This window comes from Limanda limanda, chromosome 18 (genome assembly GCF_963576545.1).
Source record: "Limanda limanda chromosome 18, fLimLim1.1, whole genome shotgun sequence".
NCBI classification, from domain to species: Eukaryota; Metazoa; Chordata; class Actinopteri; order Pleuronectiformes; family Pleuronectidae; genus Limanda; species Limanda limanda.
This window is the reverse complement of record NC_083653.1, coordinates 312,576-322,500: the sequence shown is the minus strand read 5'-3', so window position 1 is coordinate 322,500 and position 9,925 is coordinate 312,576. Positions and strand designations below refer to the sequence as shown.

The following is a 9,925-nucleotide window of genomic DNA, read 5'->3' as shown; positions in this document are numbered from 1 at the left end:
CTGATTACACACTGGTAATCTGATGACACACTTGTAATCTGTTACATACTGGTAATCTGATGACACACTTGTAATCACATTACACACTGGTAATCTGACGACACACTGGTAATCTGATTACACACTGGTAATCTGAAGACACACTGGTAATCTGATGACACACTTGTAATCACATTACACACTGGTAATCTGACACACTGGTAATCTGACGACACACTGGTAATCTGATGACACACTTGTAATCTGATGACACACTGGTAATCTGTTACATACTGGTAATCTGATGACACACTTGTGATCACATTACACATAGGTAATCTGTTACACACTGGTAATCTGATTACACACTGGTAATCTGATGACACACTGGTAATCTGTTACACACTGGTAATCTGATTACACACTGGTAATCTGAAGACACACTGGTAATCTGAAGACACACTGGTAATCACATTACACATAGGTAATCTGTTACACACTGGTAATCTGATTACACACTGGTAATCTGATGACACACTGGTAATCTGTTACACACTGGTAATCTGAAGACACACTGGTAATCTGATGACACACTTGTAATCACATTACACATAGGTAATCTGTTACACACTGGTAATCTGATTACACACTGGTAATCTGATTTCACACTGGTAATCTGTTACACACTGGTAATCTGGCGACATCAGATTATCCAGACGTCGTATGTTCTCACTAATGATGATGTCATTGTGTGGATGTCAGGACTATGTCAGTGATTGGTCGCCTGAGGAGACAGTTCACAGAATGCAGCAAGGAAAGGCGAGTATACCTGTACAGTGTAGTATTAAGTGTAAAGTGTAGTACACAATATATCAAGTTGTGTATTTTCCCTGCGTTGTGTTTCCAGACGGTGTCTCTGGAGAAGTATCGGTCTCTTCAGGACAAACTGCTGCTGTTGGATTTCTCCGTCAGCGCTCACGATGGAAACGTTATCACGGCTGTAACTTTATTTACAAATACATTCATGAAACTATCATCTGTAAACTTTATCAACAACTTCATTCAGACAAATGACCATGTGTGTTTCACAGATCTTGATTTATTTGAAGAGGACTCTGAGTAAAGGTGAGACGGCTGCAATCGCTCAGACCCTGGACCGGTTCTGATCCTGGGTCGGTCAGCTCAGACACTGGACCGGTTCTGATCCTGGGTCGTTTAGCTGGGGTCTGGACCGGTTCTGATCCTGGGTCGGTCAGCTCAGACCCTGGACCGGTTTGATCCTGGGTTGTTTATCTGGGGTCTGGACCGGTTCTGATCCTGGGCCGGTCAGCTCAGGCACTGGACCGGTTCTGATCCTGGGTCGGACAGCTCAGACCCTGGACCGGTTCTGATCCTGGGTCGTTTAGCTGGGGTCTGGACCGGTTCTGATCCTGGGCCGGTCAGCTCAGGCACTGGACCGGTTCTGATCCTGGGTCGGACAGCTGGGGTCTGGACCGGTTCTGATCCTGGGTCGGACAGCTCAGACCCTGGACCGGTTCTGATCCTGGGTCGGACAGCTCAGACCCTGGACCGGTTTGATCCTGGGTTGTTTAGCTGGGGTCTGGACCGGTTCTGATCCTGGGTCGGTTCTCTGACTCTGTGTTCTTGTGTTCAGAGGTTTTGTTTCGGGAGCTTGAGTCCAGACAAACGGCTCTGAGACATTTCATCCACTATCTGACTGAAACCAGAGACCAGAAGCTGCTGCTGGAGCTTCTCAGGTGCGCTCAGCTGTTCACACCTGGTCACACCTGCACCTGTTCACACCTGTTCACACCTGCAACTGTTCACACCTGTTCACACCTGTTCACACCTGTTCACACCTGTTCACACCTGCAACTGTTCACACCTGTTCACACCTGTTCACACCTGTTCATACCTGTTCACACCTGCACCTGTTCACACCTGTTCACACCTGCAACTGTTCACACCTGTTCACACCTGTTCACACCTGTTCACACCTGTTCACACCTGTTCACACCTGCAACTGTTCACACCTGCACCTGTTCATACCTGTTCACACCTGCACCTGTTCACACCTGTTCACACCTGCAACTGTTCACACCTGTTCACACCTGTTCACACCTGTTCACACCTGTTCACACCTGTTCACACCTGTTCACACCTGTTCACACCTGCAACTGTTCACACCTGCACCTGTTCACACCTGTTCACACCTGTTCACACCTGTTCACACCTGCACCTGTTCACACCTGTTCACACCTGTTCACACCTGTTCACACCTGTTCACACCTGCAACTGTTCACACCTGTTCACACCTGTTCACACCTGTTCACACCTGTTCACACTTGCAACTATACACACCTGTTCACACCTGTTCACACCTGTTCACACCTGTAACTGTTCACACTTGCAACTGTTCACACCTGTAACTATTCACACCTGTTTGCACCTGTTCACACCTGTTCACACCTGTTCACACCTGTTCACACTTGCACCTGTTCACACCTGTTCACACCTGTTCACACCTGTTTGCACCTGTTCACACCACTTTACACTGGTTCCCTGGTCTGTTCACACCTGTGTCTGTGTTCACACCTCGACAGGACTCTGGGCAGGACAGAGGACATGGTGGTACGTAGGACACGCGTCTCTCACACCTGCACTACATCATCTTGTCTGACAGGATGCTGATGTCATTTCCCGTCTGTCTCCATGGAAACAGCTGCTGCAGTACAAAGAACACCTGGGCATCGCAGATGAGAACAAGAGGCGGGACTTCCTGAAGAGCTGCCTCAGGTGAGTGACCCCTGCAGGCCAGTAGCCTGAACTGCAGTCAGATCCTGGCGTGGTGGTGTCGAGTGTTTCCCGTGACCACGTCCGTGTGGTGTGTTTGGTTCCAGTCTGGCGTTTTCTCCCGAGGACTCGGCTCACGTTCAGGATCACTTCACTCTGTTGGAGCGACAGATCGTCATCGAGGTTCGAACCTGATCCACGTCCTGACATCTTGTTTGTTCATCGCCGCTTCAGGACAACAGTAAACAACTGTCTCGTTGCTAGGCAGCAGACGGGCAGGCAGAGCGCGGAGGGAAGTCTGAAATCTTCCAGAAGTTTCCCAGAAGAGCTTCGATCCTCAACATGCCGCTGATCACAACGCTGTACTACTGCTGCTTCTACCACTACCACGAGCCGGAGGTCTGTCCCAGAGGAACACGTCCGTGTTAAATATCATAACCAGTGACCAGGGAGTAACTGCAGGTTTTGTGTTTGTCAGGGGACGTACAGCGGTCCGCTGAACATCCGCCACACCTTCAGGGTGAGAGCCGCCGTCTTTACAGAATTCTTTAAACCCGTCAAACATTGTAAATCTCTCCTGCGTGTGGAGCGTGGTAGCGTGCGTGTCTCAGCGGCGCCTCTCGACCTCAGGTTTCAGAGAAGCAGTTCTTTGTGACGGCGCTGGCGGCGCGGGCGAAGCTGAAGGCGTGGTCGGACGTGGACGCTCTGTTCACCTGCAGGAACTGGCTCGGATTCACCAAGAAGAAATCCCCTCTCGGCTTCCATCGAGTCGTGGACATCCTGCAGAAGAACTCCGCCCCCACACAGGTGAGGAGGCGGGGCCAACGTGGAACCAGCTGAAGTGGGCGGTGCCTTACGGCTGTGCCGTGTGATTGACAGGTGCTGCAGGAGTACGTGGGCCTGGTGGAGGACGCCGACACCAGGACCGGGCTGGCTCAGAAACTGAAGTGTCACGACATCGTCATCAACGTGAGCGCCGGCGAGCGTGAGTCACTTCCTGTGATCGGGTGATTCTCTGCTAATCATGTGATGTTTCTGTGGGCCAATCAGACGTACCGGGACCTGAAGGACCGAAAGCTGTTGCTAGGATACCGAGGGAAGGTGGACAAAGGTTCGGCCGAGGAGAAGAAGATCAACGAGCTGCTGGACAACCCGGTGAGGAAGAGGAGGGGCGCTCATCTTCATCCTGTTCCTCATGTGACCTCATTGTTTCTTCTTCTCTTTCAGCAAATCCGCTGGAAGAACTGACCCCCCCCCCCCCCACAACGCAGAGACGGACCGGTCTCATGCAGCCGCCACCGCCCCCCCCCCCACACACACGGAGATGCAGCCTCCGAAGGGTGTGGCCCTGAAGACTGTCCATCACCATGACAACAGGAACGTCCCGTCGCAATCACATTCCTTCAAGAAAATGTTTTGTTTGTTTTTGCAAGAACAATAAAGTTATTTAAAACTGTGAAATGGATTTGAATGTTTCTCATGTTCATGTAGAGGAGTTGTGACCTGCAGCAGACGAGCTGAGTGGAACCCGCCTGGACCTCAGGTCACAGGTCAGAGGTCAGAGGTCAGACAGGAAGTCCCTGTTGTCCCTCAGGCCCGAACCAGAAGACTCCAGTTCCTCTGCATGGGACCACAGCTCTTCCTGTTTATGAGGCTGTGGTGGAATCTGTTTCCATCCAAACACCGAGCGACACTTTCTCCTTCACTCTGAACCCCCCCGCCCACACACACACACGCACAGACACACGCACACACACACACACACACACGCACAGACACACGCCCACACACACACACACACACACACGCACACGCACAGACACACACACACACACACTTTTTATCAATCAGTTTAATTGTTTAATGAAAGTGTATTTTATGTCAACGTGTGTTTTAAATGCTGTTTATAGAACTTTTTGCACATGGACACATTTTTTTCCTCCTATTCTGTTATTGTTGTTGATTATTAATGAATTTAAATTAGTAATGACCGTGTGTTGTCACGTGATCTGGAGTGCGCCGCTCGGCGAGACGTCATGTGACATCACAGACGAGTCAGACAAAAGAGAAGACGCCCAGGAAGCTGAGCACACACGTCCGCACGAGGGAGGAAGCACGCCGGAGGTGAGACTCTACTCAAATAAATATCACTGCTTTAACTCTGCTTCCATATATTCTATATAATTAAAGGTGTTAATATTCATTTTTTATAAAAACATGTCAAACTAATCAATAACAAACTGAATTCTGATCTACATCAACAGCCATGATTATACTTCTTGTTATATTGTGATTATTTACACTTATGTTTTTTTGTGATTTATAATCTAGTGTTTAACTTGAATTTGAGATGTATTTACTTTAAAAGTACATTTTCTACCACTTCACATTACGATGTTTCCATAGCAACAACGTTTCTGTAATATTCAGTGTTTTTATGTCAGATGTAACGAGGTCAACTATGAATTATTAAAGCTCTGCCCCGCCCACCCCCTGCATCCGCTGCATGTGATTGGACGCTGCTGTCAGTCACAGCTTTATGAAGTTAAATTATTGATCAGGACTGAATTGAATGAGGTCACAGAGATAATCAGCCAATCAGAACTCAACAGACTCTTCACAGTCGTTTGTGAGTCTTACACAATATCAATAAAATATAAAGAGAGACGGACAGAACTTTGTATAAACCAGATGTTCTGCAGCTGCTGACCTCTGTTCCTCTGTTCCTCTGCAGGCATCATGCACCAGCTTCCTGTGACCGACTCAGTTTCTCTGATGAACAACCACAGTTCCGTGTTGGCGTGCGAGCTGCCGTACGACGATGGCCGCCTGCCGCTGGTTCTGCTGTACAGCGTGGTGCTGCTGGTCGGGCTGCCTGCCAACCTGCTGACCCTCTACCTCACCTGGCTGCAGGTGTGCAGGAAGAACGTGTTGGGTGTTTACCTGTGGAGCCTGTCGCTGTGCGACCTCACCTACCTGCTCACGCTGCCGCTGTGGGCGCACTACGTGAGCCGAGGTCACGTGTGGCCCTGGAGCTCGGCCACGTGTAAGCTCACAGGCTACATCTTCTTCAACAACATGTACATCAGCATCTTCCTGCTCTGCTGCATCTCCTGCGACCGCTACGTGGCCGTGGTCTACAGCGTGGAGTCCCGAGGTCTGCGGAGGCAGCGCCTCGCCGTGCTCATCGCCCTCGCCATCGTGCTGCTGGTCGCGGTCGGGCACCTTCCTGTCTTCGCCATGAGTGAGGGCGACGCTGGCGAGGGAGACCAGCGCTGCTTCGAGCCCAGTCAGAGCAGTCCGACCGTGATGGGCTTCAACTACGCGCGCTTCATAGTCGGCTTCTTGCTCCCGCTGCTGCTGCTGATGGCGACGAACCGCGGCGTCCTGGTCAACGTGCAGCGCAGCACGGGGCTGCGGCAGGAGCAGAAAGAGCGGGTCCGCTGGTTGGCTCTGGCCGTGGTCATCCTGTTCCTGGTCTGCTTCGCCCCGTACCATCTGATTCTGCTGGTCAGGGCCGTCATGTTCCACTTCACTCAGCCGCAGGACGCCACCTGCCGGTTCGAGGAGGCGGTCTACACCCCCTACACCATCTCCCTCGGCCTCGCCACCGTCAACAGCGCCATCAACCCCATCCTCTACGTCCTGTCCAGTGAGAACATCCGCAAAGAGCTGAGCCGAGGCCTGGCGCAGGTCTGTGACCAAGCTCGTCTGAGACCAAGATCCGACAGCAGCCGGATCCAGATCCAGTCCAACAAGAACTCGTCAGAGCTGAATGCAGCAACCGAGGAGCAACAAGGAGGACAGCCTCCGGTCTCCTAACAGAACCTTCCTGGTCCCTTCTGGACTCTACTGGTCCCTTCTGGACTCTACTGATCCTTCTGGACTCTACTGATCCCGTCTGGACTCTACTGGTCCCTTCTGGACTCTACTGGTCCCTTCTGGACTCTACTGATCCTTCTGGACTCTACTGATCCTTCTGGACTCTACTGATCCCGTCTGGACTCTACTGATCCCGTCTGGACTCTACTGATCCCGTCTGGACTCTACTGGTCCCTTCTGGACTCTACTGATCCTTCTGGACTCTACTGGTCCCGTCTGGACTCAACTGGTCCCTTCTGGACTCAACTGATCCTTCTGGACTCAACTGGTCCCTTCTGGACTCTACTGATCCCGTCTGGACTCTACTGGTCCCTTCTGGACTCTACTGATCCTTCTGGACTCTACTGGTCCCTTCTGGACTCTACTGATTCTTCTGGACTCTACTGATCCTTCTGGACTCTACTGATCCTTCTGGACTCTACTGATCCTTCTGGACTCTACTGGTCCCGTCTGGACTCAACTGGTCCCGTCTGGACTCTACTGATCCCGTCTGGACTCTACTGGTCCCTTCTGGACTCTACTGGTCCCTTATGGACTCTACTGATCCTTCTGGACTCTACTGATCCTTCTGGACTCTACTGGTCCATTCTGGACTCTACTGATCCCGTCTGGACTCTACTGATCCCGTCTGGACTCTACTGGTCCCTTCTGGACTCTACTGGTCCCGTCTGGACTCTACTGATCCCGTCTGGACCCTTCTGGTCCCTTCTGGACTCTACTGATCCTTCTGGACTCTACTGATCCTTCTGGACTCTACTGATCCCGTCTGGACTCTACTGGTCCCTTCTGGACTCTACTGGTCCCGTCTGGACTCTACTGATCCCGTCTGGACCCTTCTGGTCCCTTCTGGACTCTACTGATCCTTCTGGACTCTACTGATCCTTCTGGACTCTACTGATCCCGTCTGGACTCTACTGGTCCCTTCTGGACTCTACTGATCCTTCTGGACTCTACTGATCCCGTCTGGACTCTACTGGTCCCTTCTGGACTCTACTGATCCTTCTGGACTCTACTGATCCTTCTGGACTCTACTGATCCTTCTGGACTCTACTGGTCCCGTCTGGACTCTACTGATCCCGTCTGGACCCTTCTGGTCCCTTCTGGACTCTACTGATCCTTCTGGACTCTACTGATCCTTCTGGACTCTACTGATCCCGTCTGGACTCTACTGGTCCCTTCTGGACTCTACTGATCCTTCTGGACTCTACTGATCCGTCTGGACTCTACTGATCCTTCTGGACTCTACTGATCCTTCTGGACTCTACTGATCCGTCTGGACTCTACTGATCCTTCTGGACTCTACTGATCCGTCTGGACTCTACTGATCCTTCTGGACTCTACTGGTCCCTTCTGGACTCTACTGGTCCGGTTTGTTCTGACAGTGTTCATCCTCGGGAGATCTGTAAATTTAAAGTCTTTTGTTTTCTTTTTGTAATCAGACGATTTAATAAAACAGTAAATTATTATTATAGTGATCACGTTTGTTTCAAACTTATTCAGAATAATTGTAGACAACACATCCTGTGTGTGTGTGTGTGTGTGTGTGTGTGTGTGTGTGTGTGTGTGTGTGTGTGTGTGTGTGTGTGTGTGTGTGTGTGTGTGTGTGTGTGTGTGTGTGTGTGTGAACAGGAAGTTGTGGGTGTGAACAGGAAGTTGTGTGAACAGGAAGTTGTGTGTACATTTGATAAATCGTGTCTTCTCCACCTTGAACCATCACCTGTGACATCAGCCAGAAGGAGGAGGAGCCAGTGACATCACACCTTTGATCTCAAAAACAGAATTAATCAAATATTAGTTTGTAAAGCTTGACACATTTACTTTGTCTTCACAATGATCCCAGATGTTTCACCAGATGTTCTTCCTGCATTTAGCAGCTGGAACTGTTTCCTCTGGATGTTTGTTCTCTGATTTTTATTAAACAACAGTTTAATCCTCAGTAAAATAAAAGAGGTCAAATGTTTGGATCCTATCTTTATAGGAGCGATGCCCAGAAGCTGTGCTTCATGTTACACAGCAGGGGTAACACCTAGTGGTAGACAGGCCACATTACACAACTCATCTCAGACTCGATGTCTCTTAATGAGTAGAAACTGAGATAATGTTGAAAATACATTAAATGAACTAAACAACACAAGGTTGTTTCTATGGATAATGAGAAGAAAACGTTCTGGCTCTGTAAACTAATGTTACATCAATAATTGTCACCTTTAAGAACTGTGATAAATAATAATAATCTCATTCTATAACAAATCAGTAGCAGCTGAGCCATTTGTGGATATTAACAGGCTGCTTGTTGTACGTCTTGTTTGAAGCTCCGAGCTTAGAGGACACACTCGGGACCGCAGGACATCGAACGCTGTGCGGCCTCGACTGTTCAGCTCCGATGTGCAAACTGACTTCTGCTCATCTTAGCCACGTTAGCCTACATGCTGCTACGTGGTGCGTGACGTCGGCAGGTCCTGGAAGATACATACAGCGTCTTTGCACTTTAGAAACGATAAGCAGAACCGAAATTACCCGGTTCTAATTTGGAACAGAGTTTCGATTCCCAACCCTAGGGAACAGTGTGTGAACTGGTGTAAATAGTGTGAACTGGTGTAAATAATGTGAACTGGTGTAAACAGTGTGTGAACTGGTGTAAAAAGTGTGTGAACTGGTGTAAATAGTGTGAACTGGTGTAAATAATGTGAACTGGTGTAAACAGTGTGTGAACTGGTGTAAACATGTAGTGAACTGTCGAAATAATGTGAACTGGTGTAAACATGGTGTGAACTGGTGTAAACATGGTGTGAACTGGTGTAAAAAGTGTGTGAACTGGTGTAAACATGGTGTGAACTGGTGTAAAAAGTGTGTGAACTGGTGTAAACATGGTGTGAACTGGTGTAAACATGGTGTGAACTGGTGTAAACAGGGTGAACTGGTGTAAATAGTGTGAACTGGTGTAAATAATGTGAACTGGTGTAAATAATGTGAACTGGTGTAAATAATGTGAACTGGTGTAAACAGTGTGAACTGGTGTAAACATGGTGTGAACTGGTGTAAACAGTGTGTGAACTGGTGTAAATAATGTGAACTGGTGTAAATAATGTGAACTGGTGTAAACATGTAGTGAACTGTCGAAATAATGTGAACTGGTGTAAACATGGTGTGAACTGGTGTAAACATGGTGTGAACTGGTGTAAAAAGTGTGTGAACTGGTGTAAACATGGTGTGAACTGGTGTAAAAAGTGTGTGAACTGGTGTAAACATGGTGTGAACTGGTGTAAACAGG

General features: G+C 49.1%; 2 protein-coding genes across 2 annotated transcripts in view; both read left to right on the top strand.

Annotated features, from left to right (window-relative positions):
* vipas39 (VPS33B interacting protein, apical-basolateral polarity regulator, spe-39 homolog) overlaps window positions 1–4,237 on the top strand; it is a 7,318-nt gene extending 3,081 nt beyond the window's left edge. The window contains exons 7-19 of the mRNA XM_061091223.1: window positions 742–798; window positions 887–979; window positions 1,071–1,104; window positions 1,634–1,736; window positions 2,583–2,610; window positions 2,702–2,775; window positions 2,880–2,955; window positions 3,037–3,171; window positions 3,251–3,292; window positions 3,403–3,579; window positions 3,652–3,741; window positions 3,823–3,927; window positions 4,000–4,237. Of these exons, the coding sequence (XP_060947206.1) occupies window positions 742–798; window positions 887–979; window positions 1,071–1,104; window positions 1,634–1,736; window positions 2,583–2,610; window positions 2,702–2,775; window positions 2,880–2,955; window positions 3,037–3,171; window positions 3,251–3,292; window positions 3,403–3,579; window positions 3,652–3,741; window positions 3,823–3,927; window positions 4,000–4,020 (1,035 nt within the window). The 3' untranslated portion in view covers window positions 4,021–4,237. The remainder of the gene's footprint in view (window positions 1–741; window positions 799–886; window positions 980–1,070; window positions 1,105–1,633; window positions 1,737–2,582; window positions 2,611–2,701; window positions 2,776–2,879; window positions 2,956–3,036; window positions 3,172–3,250; window positions 3,293–3,402; window positions 3,580–3,651; window positions 3,742–3,822; window positions 3,928–3,999) is intronic.
* Window positions 4,238–5,511: 1,274 nt separating this feature from the next.
* Window positions 5,512–6,612, top strand: gpr132b (G protein-coupled receptor 132b). The gene has a single exon (XM_061091933.1). The coding sequence runs from the start codon at window positions 5,512–5,514 to the stop codon at window positions 6,592–6,594; it is 1,083 nt and encodes a 360-aa protein (XP_060947916.1). The 3' UTR covers window positions 6,595–6,612.
* Window positions 6,613–9,925: the final 3,313 nt, after the last annotated feature.

Excerpts from the sequence above, each read along its gene's own strand:
- gpr132b (XM_061091933.1), top strand. The coding sequence starts at position 5,512 with ATGCACCAGCTTCCTGTGACCGACTCAGTTTCTCTGATGAACAACCAC.